This window comes from Nicotiana attenuata, unplaced genomic scaffold (genome assembly GCF_001879085.1).
Source record: "Nicotiana attenuata strain UT unplaced genomic scaffold, NIATTr2, whole genome shotgun sequence".
NCBI lineage: Eukaryota > Viridiplantae > Streptophyta > Magnoliopsida > Solanales > Solanaceae > Nicotiana > Nicotiana attenuata.
In genome coordinates, this window is record NW_017670743.1 from 172929 (window position 1) to 190428 (window position 17500).

Sequence of the window (17500 nt, forward strand, 5' to 3'; positions counted from 1 at the left end):
ATATTATAGTAGCATATTTTGGATAACAATAGTAGTAACCAAAATTATACTAGTGCAAAATATGACAAATATTTTAATTTAAGTTGCAAAACACGTAGTGTATTAAAGCATTTGATGGCACACCATCCATTTTACTATTCATTTATGCGAGGCAATTTGGCCTTACAATATCAAGCCAATAACAAAACTTATATTTTTTGTTTTGTGGAAATTAGTACAAGTAAATTCCGATTATCACTTTTTACTATTTTTGTGACTAAGTCCTTCTGAGATCAATATAGGAGTCCAAATTTTAAAGTCGAAATCACATTTAAATTTTTATTGATATGTGGAGAACTCTATCTATATAAGCTATGCTCACATTGTCAATCAGAAGCTCGGATAAAAAAAGAGAATTCAAATTAGTTAACGTCTAGTATAAAACTAGTCAATTTATAGTGAAACTTCAAAATACAAAACTTGTGACTGATTCATAAGCAAAACTTATCGTATCCAGTGGCGAAGCCACCTTATAGGAATGACACCCCTTCGCGGGAAAAATACACTGTGTAGATAGGTAAAATAAATAAATTATATGTATATATACTATGTATCGACTACCCTTAATTTTCCGATATGTTTACTTTTAAATATATTTTGACACCCCTTAACGAAAATTCTGGCTCCGCCGGTGATCGCATCCGACAGTTCATCATTAGAATTTAGAAAGTCAAAACATTTCAAACATTTTTAATATATGTGTGAGAAGTTTAAGACTTTGATATAAAAATAAAATAGACCCTCTATAAACAAAAAGAATCAAGTAGTAGAGACAATTGAAACCATATACACATTAAATAGTGTGTAAAAGCCAGAAAAATACTCCAATTATATCAAAATTGTTTCAACCTTGTAACTTTTTCCTTGTCTGAACTTCAATGCTTCAATTTTCCAATATGTAACTAGGTAGCAACAGCATATTTCTGCAAATGAGATCTTAGTTCATAGCAATTGAAAGTGGCTAAGAGGCCACACAAAAAATTCTTCAAACCAATAAACATATCTTGTTTTTTTCCAAGCCCCCACATGAATAAGAATATATCAAACTTCTCTAACCTTAAAAAAAGCTCTCCAAAATCCTCAGTAATCAACATGTTTCCTCTACTATAATAATCACACCAACACCATTACAGATAAAAGAAAGAAAAAAGAAGCAAAAAATAGGATTGACAAACTATACACCTGGTTAACCGATTGGAGACTTCATTCTCAGTACTACTTAAACAACGTGAAAACCAAAAGAGTAGCGCCTTCATCTGTTACACTGGAATGACATCAATCTTTGAACTATCTTCACATCTCAGTACAATTCCCTCTAAACTGGCGGGAAGAATGCATTTACTCCACTGACATCCTGTTGAAAACGGCTCAGGAGGAGGAACGATCATTAGGACATTATCATTTCGTTGGACAACTCCCATTACACTGACCGTGCTACCTTCTTTTATATACCTGATCGCAAATGTAGATGAGAAAAGAGTCAAGAGTGACACTACAGCAGTATTATGTAAAAAAGTGCAAGCACCAATCTTTGAAATTTGTTAAAATCATACCCTTCTTTCAATCGCATTATTCTGTCATCGCTGGATAGATTTCTCGCAGCTAGCCACCTGACAAATTCTGGGGACATGTCCCTATTTGATGGATTGATGTCCACAACGACTGATTCGTCAACATAAGGGGTTACTCTTGCACCACATCCAGTTTTCACCAACGCCCTTAATCCAGATTGGAAGTCAGAGATGTAGAAATCTGTAACATGTCTCTGCAAAAAGAAAAAAGGAAGCATATAAAATTTTCAGTCTCGCTGTAACCATATGCTTGCTTCATCCCTAATTTATAAGGTTTATTTGAATAAATCAAACAACGCGCTTTCATCACACAATCGAACAATAGTTATGAAGATCAACATGATAATTTCACAGGAGATAAAATGCTAGGTAATGTTAGGTGACAAAATCACTTTATAGGTCATGTGGTCTATTCTACCTTTGATACTCTCCCTAGATAGAGGGAGCATAGGAGTTTATCTTGACTCATAGAAGCTTCTATTACTTCACTGACTTAGAAAGGTGACGGCAAGATGATTCCCTGAGTTCTTTTCTCATATTACTCTTGTCTTTTAATTTCCCTAAGTCAACCGGTCTGTTTAAAGCATTTCCATGCAACAAGAGAATATAAACAGCTAAAACTGAGCTCAGTCCTTGGACACATTCTTCTTTTCCATTATAATTCATGGCGAAAATTGCATGTTCCTTAGCACTTGCTTTGTCAAAAATGTACGCCGTGAACATATAAAAAAATTGGGTGGAAGTCTATGTATATAAATCATAGGCTTCCGTCATCATATACTGCAAAGGGAGGGCAGAGAATGCAGCTGCATGGCAAAATTGGGTCGTTCCAACTGATCACCCAAAATCCAAAAAAGAAGGTATTTTAAAATGAATAAAAAGGCAAGTTAAATCTCTTTTCACCTCCAGGGAACGAAGGCCCCAAGTGAAACGACGATGTTCTGGATTGGCAGCTTTTGAATCCCACCCTCGGTACTCATATAAGCTAGTGGATGTATAAACACATCTAGAAACCTTCTGAAATGCGGATTCCAGAGGAACATTTCCGCATGTAACTACCTGCAAAGCCATAAAGCAATAGTTAAAACTTAATATCCGAACAGTTTCCGAGATCTAATGCAGACAAGGTAAGAATTTAGAAAAATGCAAAGAACAATAACATTCATAAACTCAAGTAAGATCATCATACTTGCAAGAGCATTTTAAAATTTTCAAGGAGCCAGGCCGACCTACGCAGAAGCTATAAAAAGAAAAACTTACAGATATATGACTAAGAATTGACTCCAACAGTAAATGTCCTCGATAGCAAATAGAAAACTTTGCACCACTGTGTATAACAGATCCTCTCTAGTAAATGCTTTACCTATCCGTAGCAAAGGTGATAGGTGCATAAAATACATGACAATTTTATGGTTGTTTTCTTTTTCAAGTGTCCATTGACCAAAAAATATCATGAATCTATTGGACCAACTAACTAATTTGCACGTCGGAATTTAAATCCTATGATACCAAATTTTTAGTCTTCAATTTCTTTTGGCCAAATATTCGTTTTGTTTCCACATACTCATAGGAAGAGTTTCCTTACTTCTGACTATGATTAGCAGTAAATATAGCAACCGTAATATTCAAGTGAGCGATATTATGTAGAATTCACCACTAACCTATGGCAACTGAAACACTAGTGTGTACTAACACAAATACAATACCTCGAGTAGAGACTATTACTACTTTACTAAAGGATCCTAAACTGCAGTTCAGAAAAGGGAGGATGGGCAATAACAAACTGGGAAAAGCAGTAGCTATTTCCATGAGAAAATGGGATAGTAATGGTGATTCGAAGATGTGCAGAATGAACATTATCAAGAAAAAACATACCCCAGAAACTTTAACAAATTGGCCATCTTTTGCAGTTCTAAGCTCCGCATCAGGGTACTGAGAGATGAAACCAACTATAGCACTTCTTCCATAACAAGTATTCCATGTGAATACCGCAGCAACAATGGCAAACAGGATAACAACAACGACAAGAAGAATGGGATTGTGAACAGCACCAAGAATAAAGCCACCAGCTATAAATCCCATCACAAATAGAAGAATTATAGACCAAAGTATTGGCTTCGGGAAGCTCTTACGGAAGGAAAATTCTTCACCGGGGCATAGACGAGTAACAGCCTGGTTATTAACAATAGAACTCTGTAGCTTGATCGAGCCTGTGGAATCCAATGGACCCGACACCTTTCGCGGAGCACCAGCTGAATTGAGTGGGCCAGAAGAAATGGGACCGGATGTAATGAGGCCTGTTGTAGGGAGAATTGGGGGAATAGGGCCAGAATTTTGGCGGGAAGTACCAGTAGCCCCTCCAGCTTGGGGACCAGATGACTTCTTCATAGGCTCTCCGTGTTTATTTAGAGGACCTGAGTTGGTCTTTTTCAAAGAAACAGATCCAGGACCGCCACCAGAAGCCATGCGACTGATTGAATTCAGTTGACCCGAATGAGAAGTAGCGCCACCAAATGATCCTGTTCTTGATGGGGCATTGTTAATAGGTCCAGATTTCCGTCCCCCGGTTGGGATATCAAACATTTTCCCAAGCTCTCCAGACTTTTTAATATCACCGCCAGTATAAGGCATGGCAACTGAGCTCATTGTTGGAGCCTTCTCTTTCGGCTGTTCCGGCCGGCCAGATACATAAAGGCCACTGCTCAGCTTATGAGACGGGAACCGAGAACCCATAATGCCAACCTAGCTATCAGTAGAAGCCCAATGGCAATGCACGTAGACAGGACAGAAATGTTTATTCTTTAACACCCACGAATAGAGACTTGATAACAGGCTGAAAACCCACCTCAGCAGACCAATTTCAACAGTAATGTCATACCTATTCAACAAAAAAAGTGCCGTATAAGCATCTCATTTGCATTGGGAAGCAAAATACAAGAAGCACCAACGGCTATGATAAGCTTTCTTTATATCAAAGCTTAACTTCAAATTTAGATACTTCAGACTTAGCACAACACATATGCACTCACTAGGACTTAAATTCCAGAAAGAAGCATCAACTATTTTCCGCATCGCAACTAATGAGAACGAGAAAATGACAAATAAGTATAAGGTGGGGGAAAATGCACAGAGATCTAGAGATGCTGTAGACCATTATGCAATACCCATAATTTCAAAAAAGATGGTTGAGACATGGGATGATAGGGCAGGCGGCCGACTTTCGGTACTTTCTGCCAACTCGATTTCAATACTAAGCAAGCTCCTCATCGCATAAGTAAGAAAGTTCGGCTACAGAGGGTAAAGAGAGGGGCGGACGAGAGTTCTAATAATTTTCTTCCTCCCAATTTAAAAGAAAATGAAACAATGAATCTGTAATAGATGTAGATACAATAGAGCAGTAGCATGAATCAGTACTCATAACCCACAGATCTGGATATTATTTTCAAAATTGCAATCAATCCCATTCATGTACATGTATGCAGACAAGCAAATCTGAAGAAAGTCTCATTCAATTAGTTCTACTAAAAGCTCTTCTTGAATAACAGTAGGAAACAATTAACATCCTTTAACTAACTATGTGGTCAGTGTTCACACAGCAAGTACCAACAAAGAAGCCCACAGATCCAAAACAAAGAAACAAAACAAAAGTCATACCCAACAACACAATTGAAGTAAGAAGCACAATGTGAGAGATCAGAGACCAAAATGTACAGAACTCAAATAAAGATTCGATTTTCACACACACAAAAATGTCTCAAATAAGGATCCAAGAAAAAACCAAATCAGCAAAATGGGTTAAAAAGAGAAACTAGTACCATTTATCCAAATCTGGAGAACCCCATAAAATAAATAACCTGTTATACTAAATCAAGAAAGCAAAAACAACCCACATTCACATTATTAACAAAATTGTTAATGCCCAAAAAAACAGAAACAGATCATAAAGTTCAAAACTTTACTCATTTCAAGAAAACCCAGAATGGGTTTAAAAAAAAAAATCTACCATGTATATAAATCTTGAAAACCCTTTTGAACTAAATCAAGAAAAGCAAAAAACAATCTACATTCACATTCCAAACAAAAGTGTTAATGCACAAAAGAAAAACAGATAATAAAGTTCAAAACTTTAATCATTTCAGGAAAATCAAGAAAATGTGAAGGGTACCTGAGGAAGAAAATGAGTTGGGAATAATAAGAAGTAACATGGTAATGGATCAAGAAACCAGTTTGTTTAACATGTGATTTGGGATATGGGAAGGTAGTAGTACTAGTAGTGTTGGTGGGTATGGGGTTTGAGTAAAGGGTAAGGGGGGTGGGGTGAAGGATGTAGGGGGGGTGGGTATATGGTGGTCTTGGTGGTTTTGTTAGCCTAGGAGAAAAGTGTTTTTAGGAGGAAAATTTAGAAATAAAAGAGGATAAAAGTGGAAACTGAAAATGGACCCTCCACCTTCCTTTTCTGCTGGTTATCTAGGTTGTGATGTTAAATGACAAGTTTGACCTTCACTTGTAAAGGTTATATTTATGTTTGCCATTGGTATTTTCTTAAACTTATAGGAGTACTAAGTTGATTTAAATATTTGTATTAATTGCATTAAACACCTCTATAAGTATGATTCAGTTTCATACACACCTCTTGTATTTTAAAATAAAATACTATACCTACTATATCATGAAATTCATACTAATATAATGACTTAATTACGGATACACCCTTTAGATTTTAAAATCAAACACTTATGCCCATATATTATTAAAATCTTACACATGTATAATGACTTAGTTACAAGTACACCCATGTACACAATCGAGTTACAAGTACACTCATATACAATAACTTAAAAGGTAATTGAAGGTAATTTTATTTAATAATATTTATTGATAATATATACTAAATGATAAGCACGTAAACATGTTATAACGGATTAAATTGTACTAAAAATATTTTTTTTAAAATATAATATTGTCAATACATATTACTTAAATCTTGCCCAAAACAGTACTTTTTCATGTATCATAGCCAAATTATAATCTATAATAAATAGATAACTTTGTCTCGTATGTGAAATTTCATTCTTTTTTCTCTTTTATTGAACAATGCTTTTTTATTTCATTTAGTTATTTCATCATTGTAATAATTTCTTACAAAATAATTATCATCAATCAAAAATAGATTAAATTACAAATTAATTAATGTAAAATCCTTTCTCCACTATCTGCTGAGCTTGTCTTTCCTCATTCCTCTTGCAGTCTTTTTCATTTTTCTCCTTTTATCTTCCTAAGAGAAAAATACTTGAAAAGGTTGAATGAACTTAATATTAGATTAAAATACAACGAAAACAAGAAGAAGCAGAATAAAATTAAAGGATAAGGGGGGATTTTTTCTATTATAGATATTTGTCACGACCCGGAATTCCCACCTTCGGGACCGTAATTGCGTCTAACATTTCACTTGCTACGCAAGTCAATGTTAGAGGATCTTTAAGTCAATTTTAACCAATTCTAATAAGCAAATCAATTAAGCCGAAATAAAACTAAAATTGAGTGCGGAATAACATAAAAGCCAATAATGTCTAGTGCAACCCGGATCTGGTGTCATAATTCACGAGCTTCTAGAATCTCTACAAACAGGGTTGAAATAAATACAATTTTCTTGAATGAAAAGAACAGTAAAATAGGGAAAATGGAAGGGGGACTTCAACATCTACGGACGCCAGTAAATCTACCTCGAGTCTCAAAAAGAAGTTCCAAGCTGAAACGCCTCACGAACAGCTGGGACCCGTACCAAAATATGCACAAGAAGTGCAGAGTGTAGTATGAGAACAACCGACCCAATTTACTCCATAAGTGTTGAGCCTAACCTCGACGAGGTAGTGACGAGGCTATGACAGGACACCCACGTAAATAAAGCTATACGGACAGAAATATACGAGCAACATAACAACAAATAAAGAATTAATAAGTACTATCGGGAGGGGACATGCGATAAGGGGTGCAAGATACAGTAATAACAACAGGAATGATAATAAGAGACAGTCAGTAATCTTTAACCAACAAGATGAACATAACGCAATGAATAAATTTGTATGGCATCACCCTTCGTGCTTTTACTCTCAACATCACTATGAATCAATGATAACGACACGACATTACCCTTCATGCTTTTGCTTTTACTTTCATCATAAATCAATAGATACGGCACGGAATCACCCTTCCTGCATTAACTCTCACAATATAGCACGACATCACCCTTCGTACATTAACTCTCACAATATGGCACGACATCACCCTTCATGCATTAACACTCTCCCTTACCATATAACAATGAACATATAACAATAGGGAGATATGATAAACAAGAACAAGCCTTACGTCAATAATGGTTCCACAATACCAACCTCAATTTGAGAAACAATACTCAATTATCATAGATAGCCCATAAATGCGGAAAGAACGTTCAATTTAACAATTACTAGTCTAAGCAGGGATATCATGATCAAAGAAGGTAATAAATTACAAGAACCAAGTCTCGCTCGCATAAGTACTCGTCACCTCACATATACGTTGTTCCCAATATTTAAACAAGTAGCTAGTAGACAAGTAAGTCCTAACCCTCAAATCAAGGTTAGCCACGACACTTACCTCGCTCCAAAGATCAACTCAAAGCTCAACCGAAACTTTGCCTTTCAAACAAGCCTCCGAACCAACAAAATCTAGCAAATTACCAACCGAACGATTCAAAATAAGCCTTAGGAACTACCCACAAATGAAAAAGGTTCAATTTAGGTCATTATTGAAAAAGTCAACTCCCGGGCCCGCTTGGTCCAAACCCGAAATTCGAACCAAAACCCATTTACCCATTCACCCCGAGCCCGATTATGTAATTTGTTTTGAAATTCGACCTCAATTTGAGGTCTAAATCCCAATTTTACAAATATTCCTATTCCTACCCAAACCCCCAATTTTCACCATGAAATTACTATATTTTAGGTTGAAATCTTATGATATGTAATGGAAAAGAAAATAGGTTAGAATCATTTACCAATGAATTGCGGAAGAAGGGCTCTTGGAAAAATCGCCTCTAGGGTTCTTTAGGTTTGAAAATTTGAAGAATGAGAGAAAAAAATGTCTAGCTCATATTTGACCAGTTGCAGATGTCGCAATTGCGACCTGGGTTCGTATTTGTGAACCCCGCTGATGCGAGAAAACCTTCGTAAATGCGAAGTCCCACATTTTCTGCTATCATCGCAATTGCGAACATTGGCCATCCCGCAATTGCGACCATCTGATCGAAGTTGCGATCACTGACCCCCCCCCCCCCATCAGAGATGATGGGGTGCTGAGGATGCAAGGTCGAATTTGCGTGAATTGATTCTGGAAGAAGCCAATAGTTCGCGGTATTCCATTCATCCGGGTGCCACAAAGATGTACCAGGACTTGAGACAACATTATTGGTGGACAAAAATGAAGAAAGATATAGTTAGGTTTGTAGCTCGGTGTTTAAATTGTCAACGGGTGATGTACGAGCACCGGAGAATGAGCGGATTACTTTAGAGACTTGAAATTCTGGAGTGGAAGTACGAGTGTATCACCATGGACTTCGTAGTTCGTCTCCCATGGACTTCAAGGAAATTTGATGCCATTTGGGTGGTTGTGGATAGATTGACCAAGCCCGCGCATTTTATTCCTGTTGGTACTACTTATTCTTCGGAGCGGTTAGCCGAGATTTATATCCGCGAGATTGTTCGCCTTCATGGAGTGCCAGTGTCCATCATTTCAGATCGGGGCACACAATTTACATCACAATTTAGGTACACAGGTTCAGCTGAGTACAACATTTCACCCTCAGACAAATGGAGAGTCCGAGCACACCATTCGAATATTGGAAGATATGCTACGCGCTTATGTCATTGATTTTGGGGGTTCTTGGGATCAATTTCTGCCGCTAGCAGAGTTTGCTTGTAATAACATCTATCAATCGAGCATTAAGATGGCTCCGTATGAGGCTTTATATGGGAGACGGTGTCGGTCTCCGGTGGGTTAGTTTGAGTTGGGTGAGGCTAGGCTATTGGGTACTGACTTGGTTTAGGATGCCTTGGACAAAGTTAAATTGATTCAGGAGCGGCTTTGCACGGTGCAGTCTAGACAGAAGAGTTATGCCGACAGGAAGGTCCGTGATGTGTCTTACATGGTTGGGAAGAAGGTTCTGCTCAAGGTTTCGCCTATGAAAGGTGTTATGAGATTCGGGAAGAAAGGCAAGTTGAGTCCTAGATATATTGGACCTTTTGAAATACTTAAAAGGATCAGAGAGGTGGCTTATGAACTTGCTTTGCCACCTAGTCTATCGGGTGTTCATCCAGTGTTTCATGTATCTATGCTCCGGAATTATGTCGGAGATCCGTCTCATATTTTGGATTTTAGCACAGTTCAGTTGGATAGTAATTTGACTTATGATGTGGAGGCGGTGACAATTTTAGATCGGCAGGTTCGAAAGTTGAGATCAAAGAACATAGCTTCAGTGAAAGTGCAGTGGAGAGACCAGCTAGTCGAAAGCTACTTGGGAGACTGAACGGGAGATGCAGAGTAAATATCCACACCTATTTGAAACTCCGGGTATTTTTCTAAACCCATTCGAGGACGAACGTTTGTTTAAGAAGGGGAGGATGTAATGACCCAATCGGTCATTTTGAATAGTACAACCCCGTTTCCTCATTTACTGCAAAATTTATGCTTTACAGTTGTTATGTAAGTTGTTGGGGTGATTGGCTCGGGTCCGGTGAGGTTTTGAAATAAATTGAGATACTTAGTCTCCAAGAAGAAAACTTAAATTGAATTAATTGACCGGATGGTCAAATATGTTTAAACAACCCCGTAATAGATTTTTGATGATTCAAATAGCTTCGTATGGTGATTTCGGGCTTAGGAGTGTGTCCGGATATTTAGTTTGAGGTCCGTAGCTAAATTAGGCTTGAAATGGCGAAAATAAGAAATTTAAGTTGGAAGTTTGATCGAGGATTTGACTTTTTGATATCGGGGTAGGAATCCAGTTCTGAAAATTTTCATAACTTCGTTCTGTCATTTATGACTTGTGTGCAAAATTTGGGGTCAATCGGACTTGATTTGATAAGTTTCAGCATCGATATAGAAGTTAGAAGTTCTTAGTTTCATTAAGCTTGAATTGGGGTGTGAATCGTGGTTTTAGCGTTGTTTGATATAATTTGAGGATTCGACTAAGTTCGTATCATGTTTTAGGACTTGTTGGTATATTTGGTTGAGGTCCCGGAGGCCTCGGGTGAGTTTCGGGGTGGTTTCGAACCATTTCTGGGCTATTTTTTAGCTGCTGGTTTTTGGCTACAGTAGTGTGCTATGAGATCGCGGGGAATTGGCCGCGATTGCGATGAGTAAAATGCGAAAAAATGGCCAGTGCTCCGCGATCGCGTAGAGAAATTTTCTGCTGCACTGACCCGACTTTGGAAGTTTATATCTCAAAATCTACAAGGAATTTGGAGATGATCCAAAAATAAAATTTGTAGCCCTTGGTGTCTAGTTTTTAGAAAAATAAACCAATTGTCATTTGGAGTTGTGCACAAAACGTTATGGTCGATACACTACAGGTTGTCCGAGAAGAGTTTAGAAATCTCTAATGCACAAGACTAACTTCGGAAGAATATATCTTGCAATACATAAGGAACTGGTAGATGATAAACATATGAAAGTTATAGTCCTTGATGTCTAGTTAAAGAAAGTCAAACCATTTGTCATTTGGAGTTTTGTACAAAAAGTTATGACCATTATACTAGAGGTTATCCATAAGAAGTTAGACAAGGTTGTTGGGGAATTTGTTCTTCGCGATCGCGGGAGAATGACCGTTGTTGATACCCAATTTTTCTCTAGGTAATTTTATACCCAAAATACTTCCAAAATAGCATATATGTGCATATATAAGCACACCCAAGAGTTTTGGCATTTTTTTTAATGATTTTTGAACCAATTTATTGCCTATTTTAATACAACAAAATCCAATAATTATTCCCAAAATTATCATTTTGGTGAATAATTCATTTTATTCTCACATTTGCACCAAAATATAATTAAGGTAATTTTTGCATATTTTTACAAATTTATTTTGGTAGTTTTAGAGCTAAATTGCATATAATTGCAATTATAGCCTATTTTGTGATTAATAGCATTTTATAATTACAAAATTAGTTTCAGTATTTTTAAGTTAATATTTAAGTAATATTTGTTTACTCAGTATTTTTAATTTATTTTTAAAACCATTATTACCTTTTATAAAATAAAAGGGGAAAAATTGGCTATTTAAAATCTAGCCTCAATTTCATTGCAATTTCAGCCCAAAATCCCCGACCCAGTCCTCAAGTCACCCGACCCATACCCCATTTAATAACCCGGTCCAGCTTTAATCTAATCTGAGCCGTTGATCACACTTGATCAACGGCCCAGGTTTTATTGCCAAAATTAAATCCAACAAACCCCCCCAACCCCTCATTTCAGAGACGGTCTCTCTCTCTCTCTCTCTCTCTCTCTCTCTACACTAACTCTTGCTGTCCCTTCTCTCTAGAACCTTCTAGTTCTCTCTCTCGTCTCCGATGAAATCCACTGCCTCTCCGGCTACCTCCAGCCTCACTTCTCTCGACCACCAGCCACCGTGGAGCCTTGTCCTGTTGATTTCCTCTGCCTTCGAGACTCCAGGAGACTCCACCATACAAGATGGTCATCGGAGGCTCTGCCTGGCTTATCTCCGACCTTTCTCCGATGGTTTGTGGTTCGATGGTGCTACGAGCATCATTATTAACTAGTTTCACAGCCAGGTTCCTTACCTCTCACTGGTTTGTTACGAAACCCTATTTTTTTCTTAAAACTCTGTCTCTTTAAACAATTTTTAACTTATTCTCTACTTGATCTTTTCGATTGTTCAAGTTTTCAACATTTTTGTTCTTCTTTTAAAACTAGGGTTTCTGAACCTCTTTCGAAATCACTATATCTTCTGATTTTCTGAGTATTATGTGTTTATGTTTATGTTATGTGCGTGTTGGTATGATCTTTTGGTTACTCTCCGAGTTCCATGCTTTAAATTTTGCTATTATGGTTCCAGCCTTCTATTGATTCTGTGATTTCTTGCTTAGGGTTCTCTGATTTTCATGCCTACTATGTTGTATAGGTCTAATTGTTCATCGTTTGTCAAATATTCTACTGATTTTGTGGATCTCTTCGAATCCCTGAATTTGTATATGTTTTCCTTAGAAATTTTACATTGATTTTTGAATTACTTCATTATTTGTGAAATGCTCTCCTTACTTAGTACTGATTCCCTGTGATTTTTCAATTTCATCCGTGATTCTTTGAATTAATTTGTGTGTACGATATGCTGTCCTTATATTTTCCTTACTTGAAATATTCTGTATATTTTTTTTACTACTCCTATTATGGAAATATCAGTCTGGCAAACAATAATTTTCCTTATTTGACACAATTTGTACCCGTTTGAACTAGGACTCCTTAATTGAAGGAAGTCCGAGTTTTTAATTGTTTCTAATTGGTATTATTTCCATAACTATGATCAGTCTATATGTATTACCTTATTTTCCACTTGTTTTCAAAACAATAAGTACCCCATTCTCTTTTGCATTACACACCGACACATTACACATCACAAACACGAACAGAAAGTTCATTGCTCTGAACTCTCTCTTACACACATAAGCATACTCAGTGTTCTCTCTTGTTTTCTATACATCCTCTCCCACTTTCCCTGTTGATTACTGATTACTCAGTCGGCGGAAAGCCAAGACTGAGTAATTTTGGGGTTGTTCCATTATTCTACTACTCTATACATTGTTGATTGTTTGGTCAGCATACTACTACTCACTTCCCTGCACACTACTGCTCTACACTATCTCATCCTTGACTGGTATGCCCTCTATTTGATTTATAGCATCCAAAACAATATGATTTTATACATACTGCACTTTATTTTGTTTCTTCTAATGCTTTTACTTGTGGTCCTAATGTTCTTGTTGCAACTAGCATGCCTACTGGTCTGTTTAATGCATGTTCTCTCCTACTCCCTAACCCCAGTACATTCTCAGCATGTAATCATGAGCCCTTTTTTGGTTGAAACCTGTGACTGTTTAAGTTTTGAATTGCTTCCCTTTGGTATCTAGATGTAATTGTGTTATTTCATATTTACCCTACTTCCCTTTTTCCCTGCTTGTGTTTACTGCCTGGAACTATATGATGTATTTTGGTTCTGAGTTTGTCAAAAATGTCCCATTATTTTTCTCTTTCAAAACTGTTTTCTACATGAATCATTTTTTGAAAACTGTTTTTCAACTCAATTTCTTTTAAAGAGACTTCTATCATACTCTCACTACTCCTAGAGTTTAGATTCTACCCCCTTCGTGTAAGCATTGCCTTGGGCACCCTTGAGTACCCATTGAACTTTGATGCACAAGGCTAGTAATTTCACACTGCAGTTGTTCAACATTTTTGGTAAATGTTTGGGTGCTGGTATTGGCCAAGGACCCAATGGGGCCCTAGGGAGCTTTGCCGCACCCAGACCATGGCTGTGAAACTTGAAAGAAGTGAGGTTGGAAGATTGGGCCTGGTTGAAGGCTCCCTGTAGAGTAGCTTCTTATTTTATTTTCCATTATGTAATTCAGCTATCACGGTTTGTAATAACTTGTAAACAACTGATTGGAGCTATAGTGAAATTGGGAGGGATTATGCATGCTTAGTTTAATTAATGGGTAGAGAACATGTCTATAGGGCTTTATTTACCAATTTGCGCAATAGAAGCCATGTATAGGACATGCATCTCACACCTAGATATCATGTCTTGAGCTCCTTACTTTCAGATTATTATACTCACTTTGTAATCAGTTAGTAATCGGCAAACAACTGTCATAAAATTACTACTGCATTTAGAGACCCTGCTTTAGGAGCTTTATGTGCATTAGATATCATGTTACTTAGAATTTTATTTCATCTGAGTTGCAATTGTTGAACGCCTCGCCAGTTTGTTTAATTTAATAACACAAGTCTGGGCTAAAACTGCGTCTTCTCTTCAAAACTGGAACTAATATGCATGTTCACCTTTTCAAATGGGCAATACATACGACGCCTAGGCAAGTCTTAGGCTAATAATAAAAAAAACTGATTGATCTTGTTTTACCAGTTTCAGACTACTCAGCCTTTTAACGTTCCCCGACTCCGTTTTTATCCGCCTCTCTGAAGTCCACTCTTTTACTGAAAATCTCTTCATCTGGAAACCTGTTTCGTGTTTATATGCTCTCACTAATTTCCTGATTCTTGCTCTATTAAGTTTTCAAATTACTGGTTTACCTTTTCTGCCCAGAATTGTGCTGCTTTGATTTAAACTACTGTATTTTCAAATCTTTACCTTTTTCCAAACGATGTTTTAACAGTTCCCTTACTTTTACTTACTCAGCTGTTTTCTTAGTTGAACTTCTGCATGTCAAACGCTTTTTCCGATCACTCAGTTGTGATTAAACCTTCTGCTAAAACTGATCTTTAAACTCGCGTTCTTTTAAGACCTCAAATGTGTTTGAGACGTGCTAATGACATGTTTACTTGTGAGGGATCTGTGAGCCTCTTATTTGCCTTTGTATGTTCCCCTTTATGTGAAGTCCTACTTGTTATGTATGTCTCCTAGTATTTTGTCCTTTAAACCCAAGAGTTCAGCCTAGACCTTACCTTGTAGGAATAGTGGTCCTAAATACCCTCTAGGACTTATAGGACGGGACGGGTAATAGCACGCAATAGGCATTCGTGACCAATCCACGCGTTTAAATAACCTTTACGGGTGGGAAGGGTAGACATGGAGATGATGATCACACGATAACACTATGTGTACGATTGGTTACCGGTGTTGTGTGGATGATCCGTGTGATTTGTAAACCTAGGACCCCCCTTTTCCTTTATTTGTTTATTTCCAGAGTTTTCAAGCTATTTTCCTCAAAATTTTAGCTTTCTTTGCTTCTTCAAAACTTTAATTTATTTGCAGCCATATGGGACAATCCCTCATATTTGAAACCTTTATTTGTTTAGTTGTTGTTTAAAGTCACAATATAGCATGGCCGGGAACTACACTAGTGGATCTTGAGGGGTGCCTAACACCTTCCCCTCGAGATATTTTCTAGCCCTTACCCAAACTCTGGTTTTCAAATTCAAAACCCTTCTTAGTGTCCTAATGCACTCAATCATTAGGTGGCGACTCTTCAATTCCAAAAAACCCAATTCCCGAACGGGAATAGAGTTGTCTTCCTGAATGCCGTAAACCCGATTTTGCGAGAAAAAGGGGGCATCGACAGCATGGCGACTCTGCTGGGGATTCTTTAGGCTTTTACCATTGCATGTTACTTGTGACTTTATTATCTCATTAATTGCTTTTGTTTTGCGAAACTGACTTGGCTCTTTATGTCTTTTCTTTCCTTTAACTGCTTTCCTTTACTGCTTTATTTCAATACTGCTGTAATTACGAGCAATTATTGTAAACATTTATCTTATGAACGTGGAAATACATGTCAATTTGTTTCATTCTTGTAAACTGCATCTTCAACATCATAGTCCACTCATGCCAAACAAATACCATAGCAACGCTTATAATGAGTGGTTGCACCCTTCCAATATTATCACCCTTTAAATTTGGCAAAGGCGTATTTGCGGTAAAACCAGTCGATCAGCGGTGCAGTCGACGGTTCCGTGCCTTTGCCTCTTGAGTTGTCCGCAGGTACATGTCTAATACCCCAATAGAAACCTTACTCCATTTAGACTGTACATGCATCATGGTCAAACCTAGCCGAGTCAGTTATGTTGTCCACATAATGACTCATCAGGATAGCCTTGTCCAAAGTCCACCGGGTTTCCTTGAAACCCAAACGGACACCTCCATGTTCTGTGCATTTATTTGGAGAACTAAATGCTTGCTATGCTAATTATTGGTTAAAATAGCCGAGTCCGGTAGGGTAAGGGTCTAACGCTTTGTTTTGCAGAAAATGAGGCACGAAGTCCCTAGATTTGGCATGGTAACCAACATTCACCCAAGGCTGCTAAATTGGTGGAAAGACCTCCACTCGAGTGATCAGACGCTCGTCCGCAAATACTTAGGGAATTTGCCTTCTCTTCTAGAGATCCAGCCTGACAACAAAATCATAGAGGCTACAACGTTGTTCTGGGATAGTGACAGGTCCGTGTTCCGCTTCGGGGACCTTGAAATGACTCCTTTGCTCGAAGAAATAGGAGGTTTAGCTGGTATTCCTTGGGAGACTCCGGGTTTGCTTATGCCAGAGAATCGCAAGGGTAGGGGTTTCCTTAAGATGATGGGACTGAAGAAGAATCCAGATTTGACATGTCTGAAAGACTCTTACATCCCATTCGACTATTTATATGAGAGGTACGGCCATAGCAACTCATACCGCACCTACTCAGATGAATTCGCCCTTACCTCATTGGGACATATCCACAGAAGGGTCTTCGTTTTTATGTTCTGCTTTTTGGGAATGATAGTGTTCCCTATGAAGAAGGCTAGGATCCACATCAGACTAGCCATGGTAACCAAGACTCTGATGGAAGGAATTGACGGGCAGTCTTTCAGCATAGTGCCCATGATCGTTGCTGAAATCTACCGAGCTTTGGACAACTGTCAACAAAAGGCCAACCATTTTGAGGGTTGCAACTTATTACTTCAGCTCTGGCTCATGGAGCACCTCCAGAAAGGAGAATACCGCCAAGGATCCTACGCAGTGACTGGGATGGTCACATCGCCTTCCACCAGCCAAGGCGTATGAATTATATGCCTAACATGTTCACTCAACCAGAGGACGCTGGGGGATGGGTAGAATTATTTGAGA

General features: G+C 37.8%; 1 protein-coding gene across 2 annotated transcripts; it reads right to left on the minus strand.

The window, feature by feature from the left end:
• Nucleotides 1-959: 959 nt before the first annotated feature.
• On the minus strand, nucleotides 960-6028 carry LOC109242892 (uncharacterized membrane protein At1g16860-like). 2 transcript variants are annotated; one of them, XM_019409769.1, is made up of 5 exons: nucleotides 5776-6028; nucleotides 3486-4488; nucleotides 2514-2669; nucleotides 1593-1804; nucleotides 960-1491 (listed from the first exon to the last, which is right to left on the minus strand). In XM_019409769.1, the coding sequence occupies exons 2-5, from the start codon at nucleotides 4341-4343 to the stop codon at nucleotides 1299-1301; spliced, it is 1419 nt and encodes a 472-aa protein (XP_019265314.1). In that variant the 5' UTR covers nucleotides 4344-4488; nucleotides 5776-6028; the 3' UTR covers nucleotides 960-1298. The 2 variants fall into 2 exon arrangements, with proteins under 2 accessions (XP_019265314.1, XP_019265315.1); XM_019409770.1 differs by lacking the exon at nucleotides 5776-6028 and adding an exon at nucleotides 4775-5385.
• Between the last annotated feature and the right edge of the window lie 11472 nt (nucleotides 6029-17500).